The sequence below is a fragment of the Notothenia coriiceps genome, unplaced genomic scaffold (genome assembly GCF_000735185.1).
Source record: "Notothenia coriiceps isolate Sejong01 unplaced genomic scaffold, NC01 NC01_scaffold00011603, whole genome shotgun sequence".
NCBI classification, from domain to species: domain Eukaryota; kingdom Metazoa; phylum Chordata; class Actinopteri; order Perciformes; family Nototheniidae; genus Notothenia; species Notothenia coriiceps.
In genome coordinates this window covers 206,998-226,115 of record NW_011344304.1, presented here as the reverse complement: position 1 = coordinate 226,115, position 19,118 = coordinate 206,998, and the positions used below count along the sequence as shown (strand labels likewise).

The window sequence follows — 19,118 nt, the reverse complement described above, 5'->3', positions numbered from 1 at the left end:
AATCACACACACTGAAGAAGAGGCTCTGCTGTGGACAGAACACACACCAGGCTGGCCCAAAGTTAGAAGACTGACTGCTAGTGTTGTAGTACTCGAGACCGTTCTCGAGACCACTTTTTAACGGTCTTGGTCTTGTCTCGGAATTGTCATGTTCAAAATTCCTCTGCGAAGCAAGGAGTCGGTCCAGGCAATAAGGTTATAATAACACTGATTTATTTCAGTTGTGATAAGGAATACAAATGCTCAGCTGAGGTCTCTGGAGTTATTGTCCAGAAAGTTTTTGATGTGAAGAAGTCCCTCTCTGCTATATTGTATAGCAGAGTTGGTGCGGTCGGCTTGCATGTTGCGAACCATGTTAAAAGCAAACGGTAAAAAGTAAATAAACACAAACAAAATACAAAAAAGGGCAAAGTTGGAGAGGAGCCAAAATAAAAATAATAATTGGTCAACTTGCAAGCTATGGTTACTGAAGAAATAAACTAGAATGTCGTTGGATACTGGCACCAGAGAAGAACTAATCAAATAGTGCAACTCGTTTAGCAGCTCATCAATGGCAGAGCCTGGTACATGGAAACAGTTTCCAAGTTTTAATAAAACAAATGACAGTTTCTGTTCTATAATTTTATGCAAGTTCTCTGACATTTGGACCAATGCACCAACTTCAAGTTCATCATTGTGAAGTATCTCATCACTCTCCCAATGTACAACTCGACAAATCTGCCATTCCATTTTCCATAATTCCAGCTTTGAAATTGTTTTATGTATGTTTCTTGTGCTTTCTGTTTTGTGTGATTGATATGTTCCGTAAATATTTGTTGAAAAGGAACAACTTTCAAACACACAACAGATGGTTTCGTGTATTTTGAGATGGTTGTTAACATGAACGAAAAACTCTCAATTCCACTACAAGAACAATGATGGCAAGTAAATGTTGTTACATTTAAAGATTTTTGTGATGTTTGATCAAAATGTGATCTAGATAGATGACTTTGAAGGGCATTCCAAGTTTAAAATTGCGTATGGGCATTTAGAATATGTGCGTGGATAAGGGTGTCTGCGGCCAAAGTGGCCATGTTTTAACCTGTAGTCCTTCAATAGCTGAAATATTGAGGTTTCCTCTGCAGCACAGAGTTTACACTTCCACATGTAACTGAAAATGAAACAAACAAAAATATTAAACAAAAAATGACAATCAGTAGGCCTATAGATATACGAGTTAATAACTTTACTGTAACCAACATTACTGTTAATCTTTAAGATAAACCTTGATCCTTTGTTTAAATGTTAAACACCCATGAATTAAATAGTAAGATGACCATTGTACTTACTGCTAATGAGGAGACATAAATATGTAGAACCTCCACCATTCAAGCTATGGAATGTTTCTTCATAAGGAGACGTCCTGTAATTAAAAAGGTATCAGACATGGTTAAATAAATAGTTTGAACTAGAAAGTAAAACAAGCCCTCTTTTGGTGTATATGAAATATAAACATGGTTTATCATTCAATACATGCAAAAATCGGGCTTTGGTACAGGTCTGACTACTTTCACTCAAATGTTTACATAATGGTAAAACAGCATATCGTTTTAAAAAATGTGTTACCGCCAGCACATCAATTGTCAGTCAGTCTTTGCAATGTATGAACATTCATAGGAGCAGGTCGTATCTCCGGTAGTTTCATGTTTTCCGCCGTTTTCTTTGTTTACCTGTTGCTCCTCTCCATGCAACAGATACGTCACGGTCTTTTTCTTCTTTTTGTTTATTAACCTCTTCTACACCGCACCCCCGATACCGCGTCATCTGCATCTTAATATTCAACAAACTATGAATGTTTTATATCCATGTAACGGGAAGAAACTCAGCTAACTGATATATATATATATATTTTTTAAAACCACAAAGCTAGCGCTGAGCCTATGAATTAGCCACGAGCGGAAAATGCTAATGGAGTTTTGCACAGAAACTCACTCATCACCAGTGTTGGGACTAACGCGTTAACGCGTTACTGTAAAGCAACTACTTTTTGCGGTAATTAATAGCGTTACTAGTTACCTATTCCCATTAAGTAACGCCGTTATAGTTACTGTGATTTAAATGGGTGCGTTACTGCGTTACATTATGTAATGGAACTGAACCGAATCTCCCTGCGGATGTAATTTACAGGCGAATACAGCGATGTCCTCTCACAGTACCATGGAAAAGTGAAAGTAACCAGAGAGGAGTGGTGATTGGTTAACGCGGGGTAACATTTCAGGGTAAGCCAATCAGAGACAGAGTTGGGCGGGTCTTGCCTTATGGGGAAAATACACACACACGAACACTTGCTAATGCACACACGCACACGGCAACGCTCACCACCAGCACACACACACACAATGGCAGATGCAAGTATCAGCGAGAGCAGCAGCGCATTTGCAACTTGGAGATATAACCACTATTTTCAATTTGTGGGGATAAAGGACGCAAAAAATATTACGGTAAAATGTAAACTGTGTGCAGGACAGAAAGCATTGTCCANAATGATTTCAAACCTGTTTATCCCAATAATTATAAAGGAGTGCCTTGGAAATATGTGTTTACATAAATTGTGACCAAACCGTTTGAACTTAGACTAAAGTGAACAATCAAACACTCAGAGTCCTTTACCTCACTGAGCTGTAGTTATCAGCCTCTCAGTCTGACTGGAGAGGACTCTGCCTCCACATTATTGTAGAAACATCTTCTTCTTATATCCGTTAGAGCAGCTAGCACAAGATTCTAATAACAACAGCGCCGGTACCGGTGCACCCTCCCTCTCTCCCTCGCTCACTCGCACTTTGGCTGTGAGCTGCGGGCGCCAGATAAGCCAACATCCCCCATTTTCATCACTTACAGCGCCCATCGTACAGGGCAAATGAAACGTGTAACCGGGGTAAAAAGGTGTTACATTTACTTAATTATGAATATTGTTACATCAAAGCCGAAAATTAGGATGAGCACCAACTGTCAAAAATGTGTTTTCCCCAGATCTGGCAACCTAGGCAAAAAGTTATAACGCCAGTGCTACGGGCCGGCCTTGAGTTCATATGCAACTCTATATCTTTCTCTCTCTCTCTCTCTCTCTCCTCTCTTCTCTCTTCTCTCTCTCCTCTCTTCTCTATCCTCTCTTCTCTCTCTCCTCTCTTCTCTCTCCTCTCTTTTCTCTTCTCCCTTCTCTCTCTCCCTCTCTCTCTCTCAATGTTGGTACGCAAATGCGCCTTTTTTCAAATGACCTGGTGCTCTTTTTTTGGCGGAGGTGCGCATGCGCACCTGCGCACCAGTTATGTGCAGCCCTGTACGTAACACACCAGAAAAGCATATGATGGGACCTTTTAAAGAAGATATTACTTGATCTTCTAGTATGAAATTAGAGTTATGCAGTTAGAAAAGGGTATAATCCACTAGTTGGAGAATAATCACAGCATGCTCTGGTTTTGCAGCTCAGCTCAGGAAGTCATTAATCAGCAGAAGATGAGTTCTGGCGATGTTTGCTCACTGTACGTAACTTTCCGGGAGGTTCCTCTGGGGTTGTTTGTGGCCGTCGGCCAGCTAACGTCCGTCAGAGCCATTCCATCGGGGTTAGTGAGCTGACACACTGACCCCTGTCTGTACTTCCTAAAGAACCTGGGCAACAGTTTGTCCACAGTCTCGGAGGGAAGGAGAGGGAGGTTGTTTTGACAGTCTGGCAAAATCACGGGATAGAGATTATGGGGAAGCTAATGAGAGCTGTGGATGCTGGGAAGAGATAGGGCACTGAGGCTTTCCTCATGCCTGCTGGTCTGTTTATGTGCTCACCGAGACTCTCTTAAAAGATAATAATGTTGTGCTTGATTTGTTTTTGTTTGTACCAACAGTCCAGAATGTGGTCTCTCAGTATTGTACACAAGTTGCAGTTTCGAAGGAATTGTTTGACGTTTTGAGAGATAACTTTTATCTAGTTTTTTGCCAGCTCTAGATATAAGTGCATATCTGTACGCTATATCAACTGCCAAGTTTATCAATTGTGTTGTTGTTGTTGTGATTTCTTGATGAAGCACAGAGACTTTCAGTGTTTCAACTATCATAACATACGCGAAAAGTAAATTATCGAGTTTATGTTCAAATTGAATGTGAAATGAATGTCCTTCACAATGCTAGGTTTTTCCTGCTGAGTTCTTAATTTGAATACTGCATCAAGCTTACAAAATAAACAAAGTGGTTTTGATACCTAGTTTCAGCCACTCACACATGTAAATGTGCTACAATCCTTTGCTTGGAATCAATTTGCATTTCACAGCATCAAAGGGTTCCCTGTTTGATTACAACTTGGCAGTAAGCCCCTCTTTAATTCAGATTTTAAAAACTGGGTAGGTGCTGGGGGTTTCTCTCTTTTATACCATAACATTTCCAAATTGCGAGCTTTCTGTGAATCTTAGAATCTTGTTTTTTCATTTCCCCGTGACTCTGAGTAATTGCTGTCCTGCTTTGCTTCCTCTATGTTACCTTCTTTGGTCATCTTCTTTCGGAAAACTCCTGTTTAGAATTGCAGTTGTTGCTGTCAAGTTTTATCTTATGTCACTGTAGACATTTTCATTTTTACCTGTTTTTATCATGGTTTTCTGAGTCTAAATGCCATCTTTAGAGCAGGAGTTTTTCATATGATTGTGCCATAAAAGGTTTGTTTTGGTATGATTATTTTATATCCACTGCTTTCTTCTCAGTTTACAGAATGTATACTAATGGGACGGTATGTTTCTGTTAGCATTCCTCTTTGTTTTAAGCAGTGCCAGTGAGTCTTTCATCTGAATAACAGAGTGAAACCATGTATGTGTGTGACTCATGTCAACAGTCCCAGTCCTCTGCTGTCCTCCCACTGGGCGGCCAAAACAGAGAGGCAACTGAGACCCAGTCCCCCTCGAGGTCTAACCCTTTTTTCTGGGGTGGAACAAGTCATTACACCAACAGTGGACAGTTCATTTCTGCGGGGTGAGTTTTAGACTCTTGAGATGTTACCAACCCTGCATTAAAAGGCGGCTAACACAGAGTGACAGATGCTAAAGATGCAGAATTATCAGCATATGGATGTCATCAACACGTTTAATATCATTGAACGCACAGACACCAGCAGCATCTTTTTCCTCTAGAGATGTCCTTCTCTGCAGCCAGGCTTTACAGTCTGATTAGAGTCAACAGGAAGAAGCAGGCAGATGACACGATAGGGTAATTCTCCTGTATTCAAAACATACCAGGCGGTATCTGTATACCATCTTTGTGCCACTGGGAAATGCCGAAGAGAGTTTGAGGTGGAGGATGTAAATACCATTTGAATTTAATCTCCATGTTTGTCTGTCCACCCAGTGTGAGAAAAGAAGCCTATGTTAATATCAGAATAATCAAGCCTCATAAGTCTTCCTTGGCCTCTTGCATCACATTTAACTTTGATTTGTCAGGAGAGACGGTTTAAAAAAAAAAATCATATATCAGTTAATTATGTTTGCTTGAATATCTTTTGCCCACTGGCAGCATGTGCTCAGCACTTAGAGGTCAGAATGAACCCGAGGCGAGTCATGAGGGTGGGAAAACAGACTCAAATTTGGGACGGTCTAAGAGGAAGATCTTAGTGAATCCTTAAACTTTTATATTGTGGATCTGGCCAACTGTCAAGAATGTGTCCATGCTTCAGTAAAAGCAGCGTGTATAAACAAGCAATCCTCAGATATTTTCACATCAATGATCTACCAAGTATCCAGTCTAAACCAAAAATTCCCAGGAGACCACATCCTGTACGTGAGCACCTCAATTAGAAGTATTTTTTATTAAATTAAAACGACTCTTCGCTGCTCTAAGGGCTCCTTAAATGGTTCCTCCATACCCCCGGACTCTACTTTGAGAATTGCTGGACTGTACGATGGAGAACTTCCTCAGCGTTGTGTGAGCGGCGGTGCATGGCAGGAATGTAAAAACCAGATGACCTCAAATGGAAACTCCAGGGCTGTTGGAGGCAGGCAGGCCATCTCGCTTGCTCTAATAAACACCCAGACTCCATTCTGCAGTCCTGCTCTGCTTTTTCCCCCTCCACCCTCGCTGAGTTAGCCTCCCAACCTAGCTCAGCATTGCCTCCACCACGCCCCAAATGTTGGACCGCTGCCTGGTTTTGGGCCCGAGACACACGCTTTGGGTGCAGCTCCCATCTTTACCCAAGGAGAACAACGACGTCATCCTCCAGTCCCAAAGTTATACTTTTCTGTTAATTACACAGAGGCAGATATGAGCTAAATATATCTGGGCTTGTAGATGGGGAGCTGCCAAGAAAAAAGGGGGGCTCCTTCTGTCCTTGGCCCAAACGCAGACAAGGGGGGGGGTTTTCTGCTGCTGAAGCCTGCTCCTAAAACAACCAGAAGAAAAAATGAGGGGAGGAGGGGGGGGGGGGGGCTCTTATTGCAGCGGAGGCTCAGGACGTGGACGCTCTGTATGCTTCCCAGCGGTTATGCGGTCAGTACAGCGGGGGGGCTGGGGGGGTGTACAGGCAGGAAGCAGGGTTAGCTTTTTGCCAGATGTCGTCGTTGCCTCTGTGTATAAAGTGGGTTTACACCATGCAGAGGAGCCAGAGTGGTGATCAACTGGTAGAGAGAGAGAGTAAGCTGCAAGGTGGGTGCCGTGAAAAAGTCCCAGCTCGGCCAGGTGAGAAGGCTGACACAGGGCAGGATGTTTGGCAAACGGAAAGCTTTTGCGCGTCTCTGGTGTCCATGTTTTTTATCTTATCTTACTTGCAGTAGAAGACCAGATGAATAATTGGTCTAGGGAAATTATCTATACACTAGGGGGATTTTCAAAAGATTGTACATAAATATACACTACAGTGACATCTGCCGTCGTTTTTGTAAGACATTTTTACTTCCGCATAAAAAAAGACCACCCGCGTTTGACGTCACATGAGGGAGAGCGGCCGGTCTAACGTATTAATAAACATGGATCCCAATGCTAGTTTGACACAGAAGAGGTTGAAAATGTATATTTGAATGCATATGACGGACCACAACCTTATAATTATGAGCCTGCTAGGCGCCCAAGAGACCAGGAGCAGCCCAAGGATTAGAAGAAATAACGGCCATCGGAGAGAAATTGAGCTGTGGTGTGGGGAGAACCAGTGGAGAACTGGGCAGCTGTCTTGGTGAGTGACCGGCGTTAGCTACAGAATGTTAGCTAACTTCACATCACAACATTGTAAAGTTAGCTATCATATATCAGGCTATAACTAAAGTAGCATTGATAATATAGTAACGTTACTGGCAGGACTGTTGATACTGATCCATAACAGAAACTAATGCGCAAGTATCAGCCGTATCTCGCGTTACCTAATGCAACTCCACACTAGGTGCTGTGTACCGGAGGAGAGAGAGAGAGGAGCGAAGGGGGGGAGAGAGATATTATACGGTTTCCTGATAAACGTTTTGTTTGATAGGCCTCAGCTGTGGAGAGTATGTGCTGTAGGGAGGTGGATGCACCTCGCACAATGCACCCAGGAACGAAAGCTAGATCTGGTCCTTTTCCTGTTAGGGAAACTGTGGACTCGATGTCCTGACAGGCTGGAGTTTGATTAAATGATTACAAATTGTGAAATGCAATGTAAAATTACCGAAAGATTACCAGCTCACTAAATCACAACCGCTCAAACCAACTACTGCCGCGGATTGGGCAGAGAAGAAGACCGAGAAAGTTGCTCCCCCATGTGACGTAATATGACGCGTTTGACGTATGGCAGTTTTTAGTAGCAGAGCTCAAAATGGCTCCTTTCCCCTCTGAATTCCTGCCCTATGTCTCGTAAAACATATCAAATCCTGCATTAACTTTTTTAATTGTAATTTTCAGGCAAGGTTAAGCATAAATCTAGTAAAAAAAACAACCTGCAAGTTGCTCTTTAAGTTTGAGAACGCACTTTGAAAACCTGTTGCACCTTTAACTGTAACAGATTGGTTGGTTCTGCAAGCTCTCATGCTACTTCAGCACGATAATAACGCCATCAGTAGTATGTTCACTTTTGCAGTGCTCACTGGTTAAGTTGCTGAATTCATAATACAGTTTTACTGACTAGCTACCGATTTCCAGATTGAAGTAGTCAAAATAAAACATGTGTGAAGGTGTGGGAGGGTTAAGTTCTGAACCTTCACGCTCTGAAAAAACAACTGTGAAAACCGATTTCCAACCTTTTAATGAGCGTAAAGTCTCTGCCGTCAAACTTGTCACCCTGCAGGTTTGTTCTCATGCTCGAGCAGAGGCACCTTGTTGGTTCCCATGGCAACTGTCATTACAAAGGTGATGGGTGACAGTGATTAGGTGGAGGACGGGTGTCAAAGTGCAGACTGAGTGACAACCCAAAATCTGTATTTGTAGTAAGAAGGCCGATCTCCCGAAAAAAATATCACTTTGCCCTATAAACATAAAGGTCACTTACCTAGCTGCAAATATTCATGCAGATAGTTTGGATTAGAGTTATTATATTTGACAGATATACCGCATCAGGATCATTTTCGGGTAAAAAGTACAGCAGTACAGAAATACCAAAATATTAGATCTTTAGTGGATGGAAAGAAGAAAAATATTTGTATAATGTATTTAGTCATTTCTCATGCAAACAGGACAGAAGTAGCTGTTTATTCTTTTCTTTTGCAATGCTTAAAACTACAGCAACTACAGAAAATAAGGTGAACAAAACAAGTAGGTTTCTCTCCTTTGAGTTGTTTTCTTGTTAATGTGACCTGAACATAGCTCTCCCCTGAAATAGACACTCCCTGCTAATTATGTTAAAGTAGAGCACCATCTCTCCACTTACTGCAGGGAAACATAATGGGTGTGTTATTCAGCTGTGGTTCTCTGTGTCAACACTCATACTAACAGTTCTGATAAGTCTCTCTTGAATAGAAAATGTTGCTACACTTTATGAAACACGGTCAAAGGCTTATGCTACATTTCCTCCCCCAACATAAACATGCCCACATACACGAATGCAAGTCTAATAGCATTTAATAATGTATCATCATACCATGATTTGCATGAATGTGACCGACACGCATGGTACATGTTTTAATGTGTGTTAATGCATTTATGAAGTCGGTGAAGGGGCTCTGATGAGGAGGTAATTAGAGTATCTCTGAGTAAATATATGTCATTTCTCTTTCTTCGCCATCTGCTCCTTCAAACTTCTTCACTTCTCTGCTTTAGATCACTCTCTGCCCTCATTTTTATTTCTTCCCCCGGTGTTCACTTTCCAACATCTGTTACCAACCCACCCTCCCATTCCTACTCTCTATCTGACTTTTATTTGCCTACGTAGAGGCTTTTCTCGCATATCCCACGTTCCCTTGGGGCATATTTAGTATGGTGGAAGCCGTAGGTTTTGTGTTATGAATGACAAACGCTTTTTTTGCTTTTTCGGTTGTTCTTGCAGTTTGCTTATCCAAAAAGATGTGGTCATGACTGAATTATGGCTGATTATATTTATACTTTATAGATATATATTTGAAACAGATCGGCACATTAAAACTAACCAATACTTCTAGTGTTTCTAACTAATTTAATAAATGTTATCAATTGATGGTATGGCAACATCTCTGGTTTCAGCTTCTCCAAAGTAATGATTTGCTGTAATCTATGCTGTTGGTCAGACAAAACAAGACATTTGATGACATACCCTCGAGAGAAATTGGTAGTTCTGTTTTCCCGACAATCCACAAACAATCTGTGTAAAGCAATTCTTCACTTTTGAGAAGCTGGAGACTGCAACATTTGGACAAACACTGCTTTCAACTTTTCAAATGTGAATATTTGCTGTTTTGTGTGAGGAAAATATTTTGCTTTTCCTCAAGAGAGGGTCACCTTTTGTTGAGAAAGGTTGTGACCTGACAGCTATCTGCTATTTGTTGACATTGGATCTAAAACGAAATAATCAAGAAAATAATTGCCTGATTGATAATACAAGTGTGCAAGTTGACTATGATTTACACCACAAATTAAAAACACGTGAGGTAAAGGTCAATGAAGAGTTATTTTCAGATATGTTGGGTTTCCACGCCGACGGGACTCGCATGGCATCATGGCATTAACACGCTCATGTGAAGAATGCATGCATAATGCTTTAGATTTCCAAGGAGGAACACAAGGTCAGGTGGGCTTCATCAACCGCTTTAATCCTGTGGTCTGCAGCAGTAAGCTGTGCATTGTTGTTGTTGTTATTGTTGTTGTTGTTGTTATTGAATCAGTCCCGGTCAGTCAGGGAGGGGCGGACCACCCTGCTCCCCTCAGCTGTGGGTTGATGGGATATCTGAACCCTTGCACATTTTGTCTGCTAGTCCACCTGCTCTCGTCTCTGAACTTCCCAAGACTGTTTCCACGTCAAAGCCCACAGCAGGTGTGACCTCTCTGATCTGCAGCCGCTGCCTCCCACCCCCCACTGGAGTTATCAATTAGTAACCGACCAAAGAGCACAGATAACTGCTCAGAGGTCGACTCGCCCTGCACACACTTTCCTTTGCCGCTGCAGCCAAACAAAAGGAAATGCACAGGAAAGATGAAACTGGACGGGTTTTGTTAGAAATTACTTTTAAGCTCCACAAATATGTTCTGCTTTTCTCTGTTTTATGTCATCTCATTTAGAAAATCCTAGGGCTTTAGGATATTCAAGGCTGCATGTTTACGCCCCACCCTTTGCTGTGTCCCATGTGCCTCTGGGCTCTTCCCCACCCTCCTGCTGTCAGTGTGTTGTAGCTGCCCTCTAGTGGCTGCTGACTAACCTCTGACATGCCAAAGACCCTCATAGATTCTGTGGCAGGGGGATTTACAGTTCAAAATAAATAACCAGCTTAAAAACACCCATGTCCATTTTTTCACTTTTTTTGTAGAACCCACTCGTACGATTGATAATAACTGTCTAGACAGAGAGACTGACTCCATCCCTCCTTCATAAAATGCTTATGTTTCTTGATTCTAAATCTGAAAACTTTTTACATTTTGGATTAGTGATTATTTTCATTATCCATGTGACGTTTAGGAAAATAATTATCAACTGTTTGATGTTTAAAAATAGTCAAAGAAATGTCCATCCAAGTTTGTTAAAGCCCTAAGTGATGTCTTTAGAGGTCTTGTTTTGTCAATTTAAAGCCCCAGGATTTAAAACAGAGGAAAGCAGGACATATTTGACGAGCTAAAACCAGCTATTTCTGCCAAATCTCGATTATTGTTGTCTATTTAAAAATGAAAAAATAATTACTATCAATAAATGGTTTTTCAAATAGTATTATTCTCCTTTTTTTCTATTTCCAATGCATTTTCTGCCTGTCATCAGAAATAATGGTTGCAGAATCTTTTTTAAATCAAACGATGTCTTAAAAAATAATCAAATTACTAAATTTGAGTTATCCTTTGAACTCTTTTGCAGGTTTTTTTCATAGTGTTTTATAACCGCCTCATATTTGTGTGGTTCACCTATTTCACTAATAGCAACAATGTGATGACGCATCGTTTATGTGGCTGCTGCATCAACCTTATGAAACCTCACATGCCACATGTTGAGTCAGGAGTGATCAGTGTTTCTCTCACCAGTAGGGGACATGATTCCCACTGAGAGCTGAGAATGCTTCTCCACTTTTATAGATTCAGATAGGAGTATAAATGTAGTCTTTCAGCCCTTTCTTTGTTTTATGTGTCCCTTTTTAGGATTTTCATTGTGAGCATCAACCGCAGCCTTCACTGACCCTCTCCGCACTTTTTCTGACTTGTTGCAGCCTGTGTTTAGAGAAAACACCCCATCGTTGTGTCTGCAGCCTATATTGTTGACATGCTAACTAAAGGCTCTTCTTCTCTTTCCTGTGTACTTCCTGTCAGGCCTCAGCCTTTTCCTCCTCCTCACACCTCAGAGGAGAGAAACCTTGTTCTGTCTTGTGAGGGACCTGCAGTGGAAAGAAGGAGGAGGGAGGCCTCTGTGTTAATCTGTTGGCCCGCAGTTATGTTATGTGTAAGGGGATTAAAACATATCACCAAACTAATCTGTCTGTTACACTAACAACTGCTTTACCTTCCTCTCTCCTCCTCCCTCCCTCCTTCCTCACCCCTTTCACTTTTCCACTGATGTGTTTGTTGTCAGAGAGCAGAGGGGGGCTGAGACAGGAGGCAACGAAGCATCTCTGCTCGGAGATTAGCAGCACGTGTTGGCCCTTGATTTCCTGACTTGAAGAGCTTTAGGCTGCTTGGTCATGATAAAATAATAATTAGTAATTAGTCTGTGACGTCTCCAGGGTGCAGTGTGTGGGTCACTGCTGGGAGGGGATGCTGTTGTCACAACTCCTCATGTGTGACTGTGTGTCCTCCATGTAAACTGTAACCAAACGCCTTCTTGATCATTTTTCTTTTGTCAACCCCTCTCTTCACTCTCGCCCTCCTCTTTTGGTAAATGCCTCCATGGTTCATGAAGAATAGAAATAGAGGGGTGGAAACAGACCCTTCGTTTCCAAATTAGGCCCTGCTCCCTCCTTGCCAAAACTGTTAGTGTAAAACACGTGATGATGAAATTCCAACTCCTTGCTGCCACTATGAAATGGAGCACCTATGAGATTTCAAATAATAAGCCCTAGTCTGGCTCTCCACCAGAAATGCACTATAATCTGACTGCTGCTGCTCCTCTCACTGGCAGCCGTCTGTGATTTCCTCTGATCTCGCGTCTCTCCCTGCATGAGGACAGTCGGACCTCCTCCTGCAGGGTGGTTCTGCCCGGTAGAGAGAAGAGCGTGGAGCTCGGCTCTGACCCAGAGAGAAAGCAGAGAAATCCCCACAGCCTCCTGACTTTATGAGGAAACCTAATTACATAGCCAAGTTTATTTATAACAAGTTGGGGACTCAGTTGGACATGTGGCGTGTGTGCGTACGTGAACGGGGTAAGCAGCCATTGTAAACGAGGATTCTGAATGTGTGTGTTTTGGTGAAAGTGTGTGCTACTATTCAAACCCAAGTTAATGGGGAGTGTACATCCACCTAAACCTAATATGTGATTATTACAGAAAAGATTAAAGGGACGCTGTGTATCTTTTGAACAGAGAAATAACACGATGTTTCTCACAACCTTTTGGTTTTCATACTACAGCCCTATTTGGGCAGGTATGAGTTAACCAGTTGCTTTTAATGGCTGGTTTTAGCTGATGTTGAACTTCAGATGCAAATGTCAGTTATCTGTCAAACCAACTTTTGAATTGATCAAAGCAAAACAACAAGAGGCCTTCAGGCAGCTCTTTATCAGGCACTTTCTTTTCCAGCTTATGCTTGCCTCAATAACGCTTAAAATAACGTCTTGTGAGTATCTTGAAAACGAGAAGACATTTTATTATCTTCTAGACTCTTGTAAATTAATATTTATTTTATTGAAGCAAGGAAGATCAAAAATAAAAGTTATAAGATTGCATGGAATTCCTGGATCTTTTGATTTAATTAAGCTCGTTGGAGCCTGCAGTTTTTAACTCTAACATTTATTTATTTATGACCTCATCAACTATTCCAACCCGCAGTGTATTTAACACAACGTGCAGCATATCCAGCGCGTACAGTCTCTGCGGGATGACGGCTCGCTTCAGTCAAGTTGGAACTTGCCCGCTGTGCGGCAGGTGAAACCTGTCTAACCTCGTTGGTAACGGATGTGTGGCATGTTAACAGCGATGAGCGTTGGAGGGGAAAGTCTTCATCAACATGGTCACCTGTCTGCCGTTCTCGCATGGATACTGGACGCCTGGCTGTTTGGTGAGAACTGTGTGGCGTGGGCGAGGTCACCTTTCTGACAGATTTAGTGGTGTGGGAGTTGGATAGAGAGGTCATGTTGACATCCAGTAGCAGCCGTTTTATTTTTGAGAGCGCTCCTCTTTTTTCCATTTTCTTCTCTCATTATCGTCTGCCCTCATTTTTTCCTCTTAGGCGAAAAGAGAGAGAATACAGCAGCAAGGCAAATGTTTTCTTTTCTCTTTGTGCTGGAAATTGGCCTCTTTCTCTCTTTTTTTGTCTCCCCTCTGGGTGGAGGGCAGACAGCGAAGGCAGGTCCGGCTTTTGTGGAGTTTAGCGCGGGGATCACAGCTTTGTCACTTTTGTTTGTGCCGCTCGCGCACACACATGCTGCACACGTGCGACCACCAGGCTCCCTCTACAAAGATCTAGAGTGGATTTAGTCTGCCGGAGAGATCTCCATCTGGAGCCCCCATCCGCTCAGGGATGACCTGTATTCTTGGATTAAAGTGCAGAGTTTACTGTACATTACAGTTTGTTTGTTTGCTGACGACTGTCGGGCCGGTTCATTCAGAGGGAGTGAGTGATTGTTTGGATAGGGATTGAGTAGCAAAAACAAAGAAGAAAGAGAAAGCTAAACGGAGAGACAGAGCGAGGGATGACATAGCTGATGCTCGCTGAGATAAGGAGAGTTTTGGGTAGAGATGACGGTTAGGTGAAGGGGTCGGTCTTGAGAGAAAGAGGGAAGTAAAGAGAAAGAGGAAAGAGAGAGCGCAGTGGGAGGGAGGAGAGACAGAGGATCCAGCCCTCTGGGACAGCAGTGTGTGTTTTGGGGGTGGACAGAGTGGCTTTGTATGCAGAACATCACCGGACACCAGCGGGAGGGACGCTGTCAGTTGTTCTGTGTGTGTGTGTGTGTGTGTGTAGTGAAATCAGACCTACCTCTGCTCCCTGCCACACACACACTCCTCCATCTGTTGCCCAGGAGCCTGCCGTCTGCTGCCTCTGGTCTCCTCTGAGGGTTCAAATGCGTGTGAGAGTCTTGGAGAGCTGATTCCCGGAGGTCAGGAGGAGTCTGTGATGTGGAACCTGTGGGATTAAACTTTCTGGAGTGGCAGTGTCAGAGATGGATTGGAGCCGGGAGACGAGAAGTTCAGACTCTTGATTGACTGGAGGATCCCAGAGGAGGATTTGCAAGCTCCACGAAAAATCGCCCCGTCTTCTCTTTTTGCTTGATTGTCTCTTTATCTGGAGGTTGTCCACGAGCTTGTGTGGAGAGTGTGTGTAGCCCATGCGGGCGGGGAAGGATGCAGATCTGAGAAAACGCCGCGCCTCGATGCCAGCTGCTACGCTCCCTTGCGCTGTGCCGGCCGGGTCCGACTGGAGCTTCCAGAACCCGGTGGGGGTGGACTGCAGCGCGCCTGAACCCCGCTGCATCTGGCTGGCCGTGCTCCGCAGGGCCGCGGGCTCAGAGCCGCCGCCCGCCATGCCCACCGGGCCCATCCAGAGCTCTCATCAGCCCCGGGTAAGGAGAGCTCAGCCCAACTTCCTCTAGTGGCCGGACGCGGAGTCTGTGATTTAAAGCATGAGTCTGTCGCTGCAGTTCAATGATCTGTGGATTTACTCGTTTATTTGCAGGCCATAATAATAATGAAAATAGGACTCCAACTAGAGATGTTTGATCTATGACATTTTTTTTAAATTGTGAAAACATAGCCATCCCAGTTTCTCAAATCCGAGGTGATTTCTTTAATTTCAGTTTGTCAGTCCAAAACCCAAAGATGTTCAATTTCCAGACTTAAGTGGATGAAAGCAGCATTTTCTGCTATTTTTGCGCAAATAATTACTTTTACTTGATAGGATTCAATCAAAAAATACTTAGCACGTTTATTTTTCTTTCAATCGGATAACTGAAAGATGGACTTGCTGTATGCATTGCCAAAGTAGGTAATGCTTGGTTATTTTTCAGATCCATTGTTTTGCATTTTTAAATGTACGCCAATAAGGCAGATTCATTTGAAATGGCTTCATGCAGTGTAATAGAGAAAAAAACTCTCAACTAACCGATTAATCATCAAATCATCATAAATTAAAAGACCTTGTAAGCAGCCAAGATGATTATGCAAGTGATTTGTTTGCTGCTGGCGGTGATTTGTGTGCTTCTCCAAAAATGAGATTACACACACAGTGATATCAGCAGAATATTCTCAAGAAACCGCTCTGTGGGATGGTCTCAGCCACGCCTGTCAACATCTGTGTATCTGTAGCCATTGTTTGAAGTATGTTAACCACTCAGCTGTCGACAGGTTCGTTAACCTTTCAGTGTCACAAAGTTGTGTTGCCTTCACGCTGTTTCTGTTTTACTGACTGGATTTTTTGTACTTTTCAGAAAGCTTTGTGGGGTCACTTGTGGTTTATATTGATTAAGATGCATAGTTAGATTATTACTGTATATATCTACAAACTCGTATCACTTTAACATTTCCGACAGCTGTCACTTACCGACTAGAGTGGTTAATCCACCGGTAGTGGGTATATGTGACATTTTTTATTCTGATTCATTTTTAGTTTGGCATGAATTGTTGTGATGTAGTGGTAAACACAGGTGTGTAAACAATGACTCAATGCATATTACAAGGCTAACAGCCACCCGTATGAAGACAAATCAGTTACATATTTATACAAAAAGCAAAATATTACTTTAATCTTCATTTTATTTCTGTAAAGACCGTTTACTTACGAAGCTTACAGTATTTCTAACACACTTTCAAAGAAATATATGCCATACATAATGCATTGATAAACATTGTGCATACACTGTAACTGAGGTCGATTAAGCTTCCTCTACACAACAATCTATATCTCTCTGCCGCACTTCTCTCTTATTTTAACACAGCTGCCGTGTGCTTTCGTCTGTGTGATTCTGTCCTGGTGGCATATTGACCCTCTCCTTCCTTGGAAGGGTTACTAATTAGTGGCTTAAGACAGATGAAGGGGGGGCTTCAACTGCCACTTTTAGCGAGGTGTTGTGGAAAGCTGTACATCCCCCACCCCCCACCATGCCCTCAGAATTCAGGGCACCCACATGATCTCATCGCAGTGTGTGTGGGCATTTATGTGGAATATTACCTCCTCTTTTTTTGTACCCTTTTTTCCTGGTTTTACCATCCCCTCTCCCACCCCGGATGACTCCATGACACAGTTAAGAAATGCCACAAACAGGAATGTGAGTGTTGGGGGGGGGGCCAGGCTGTACGGACACAACTGGGACAAACACTCACTGTACACACAATGTGTTTAAGGAGAGAGGTGTTTGTTACAGTAAGACAGATATTTTTAAGTGAAGAATCAGAAGTTCCATATTGTTAAATGCATCATCATTTCATTTAACTCTTTTTGTGGCATGTTCCCGTCTTTCCCGACAGTATAAGCGGGAATGAGGAAAAGTCCCTGGCCAGATTTAAAGCCATGTCACGCCACAAAACGAACTACTCCATGCCACATGCATCTGCCCACCAAGCTACCAAGTCATCCTGTAAAAGTTATTCTAAAACTGAAGCTCCTTCCCTTCCAGCATTTTGAATTGTAACAAGAACAACCACCACACATAAATAAAATATTTCCCAGGCATGATTGGCAGTGATGCAGGTGTCTGTTAAACAAAGAAGTACAATATGTTTTGCTCTTCAAGTTGCAAACCCTGTTTAACCGACATTACATCGTCACCTGATCGCCTTGTTGAACTGACAATAGGGTGGAACTTGTTTTTGTGCATACATACTTTATTCGTATTGACATAGCCTCACGTGCATGACTCATAAAACATGTTGTTATGTAAATTCAGAGGGGTGTGCTGCACATATTTTGTTTGAATCCTTGGTTCATAAAGCAGGTTGGAGTGTAAACAGCACAGCGGGATGTTCATAGACTCATCATGCATTCACAAGCCGGCATAGGATGCATTTTGACCTACAGACCCTGGATGTGGCCGGTGAGTCCAGGAATTATCCCCGACCCCTTCCTGTTCTCTCTTGGCAGCCTGGCTCAGGGGCCGCAGACAGCTACGGCTATCAGGATGAAAGGCTCGTCAGCATTTGTAACGTGCGTAAAGCTCCACTTTTCAAACAGGTTGCCGCTCTCAGCTGTTTAAAAGAGCATTATTGTTCTGCCCTGTTGGGGTTTTAGCAGGAGCCCGGCTCCCCGACGGTCACTGCATTCCTGCGTACTGCTTTGGAAAGTGAGTGAGGAGAGGAGTGACAACCCAACACGTACACTGTTACTGATGATTATTACTGACTATATCATCATGTTCTAGAAAAGCCTCTTTCAGACTGAAAATCCAGATTATGAAAGATTATAACTGTCGCTGTTTATTTTTAAAACTATTTAGAACATTGAACTCTAAATGTTGGCTCAAGATGTTGTAGATTTACATTTCTAACTAAACAGAAGTGTTTTAATCCTGTCAGCAGGGGGTCTTCTGCTCTCCGCTTACACTTAGTCATGCATCTTAATGATATGCTCTCTAATTGAAAGCAGGAGGGGAAATATCCACAGGGAAGAGCTTGCTTCTGTGTGGTGTGTGTGTGTGCTCTCATGTGTGTGTACACTACTTTACACACACTCAATGCAGGAAGCTGTCGCGTGGCATTACAAGCTGCTCTGCATATTCAAATGCAATTGTCTCTTTGGGCGGCTTTTTCTGAGTGTTTTAATGACATCATTCAGGTGGTAATAAGATCCCTCAAGGCTCTGTATTCTCTGAGGAGTTTGCTGTGTCATTGTAATTGGCTTTGAGAGGAAAGACTTGTCAGGTGAAAACTGTTTATTAACAGATCATTTACAGTAGGAGAGGAGGAAATACCAAATGTCTTCTTTTCTCAGCAATAACAAGATCAAGGTTTCTCTTTTTTCCGCGTCTAGCCTGCGCAGGAAGTTTAGACTTAAAAACCTCAGGAACATTTTCCCCCAGTCTGTCGTTGGTTAAACGGAGAGTCTGGAGAGGCCAGAGCCTGTCAGCAAGTTGTTTTGGGTGAAACCTGTAGAAGTCTTATCAAAGTGACAATTAGGACAGGATTTTATTCTGGCTTCAGGGGAAACGGTGGACTGCAGATAAGGCAGAATAGTGAGCAGAGACTTCCCCCACAGTCCCGAGCAGCCGAGTGGGAAGCAGCGCTGGCTCGGAGACCCAGTCAGACCCTGTGTGTTTTGGGTAATCACAGGGTTTGGTATTCTCAGCGCCGGGAGGGGCCATGCGGTCGAAACCGGCGTGCTGGAGCCTGTCCCTCGCAGGGGCCCGATACTACTCCTCCTCCTCATCCTTCTCCTCTCGTTCACTCTCTCTGCGCTCTCCCCCCCCCCCCCCC

The 19,118-nt window shown here is 43.0% G+C and overlaps 1 protein-coding gene across 7 annotated transcripts in view; it reads left to right on the top strand.

Moving 5' to 3' along the window:
- The window catches only part of LOC104946861 (rho GTPase-activating protein 23), a 55,082-nt gene that overhangs the window by 10,398 nt on the left and 25,566 nt on the right, over positions 1 to 19,118 (top strand). For 5 of the 7 annotated variants that reach the window (XM_010772754.1, XM_010772759.1, XM_010772756.1 and 2 more), the window contains exon 1: positions 14,558 to 15,277. The exons of 1 other annotated variant lie outside the window; for it this stretch is intronic. In XM_010772754.1, the coding sequence (XP_010771056.1) occupies positions 15,044 to 15,277 (234 nt within the window). In that variant the 5' untranslated portion in view covers positions 14,558 to 15,043. Of the gene's footprint in view, positions 1 to 13,706; positions 13,777 to 14,557; positions 15,278 to 19,118 lie in introns of those variants that run through there. One more of the 7 variants, XM_010772758.1, reaches the window with a different exon arrangement.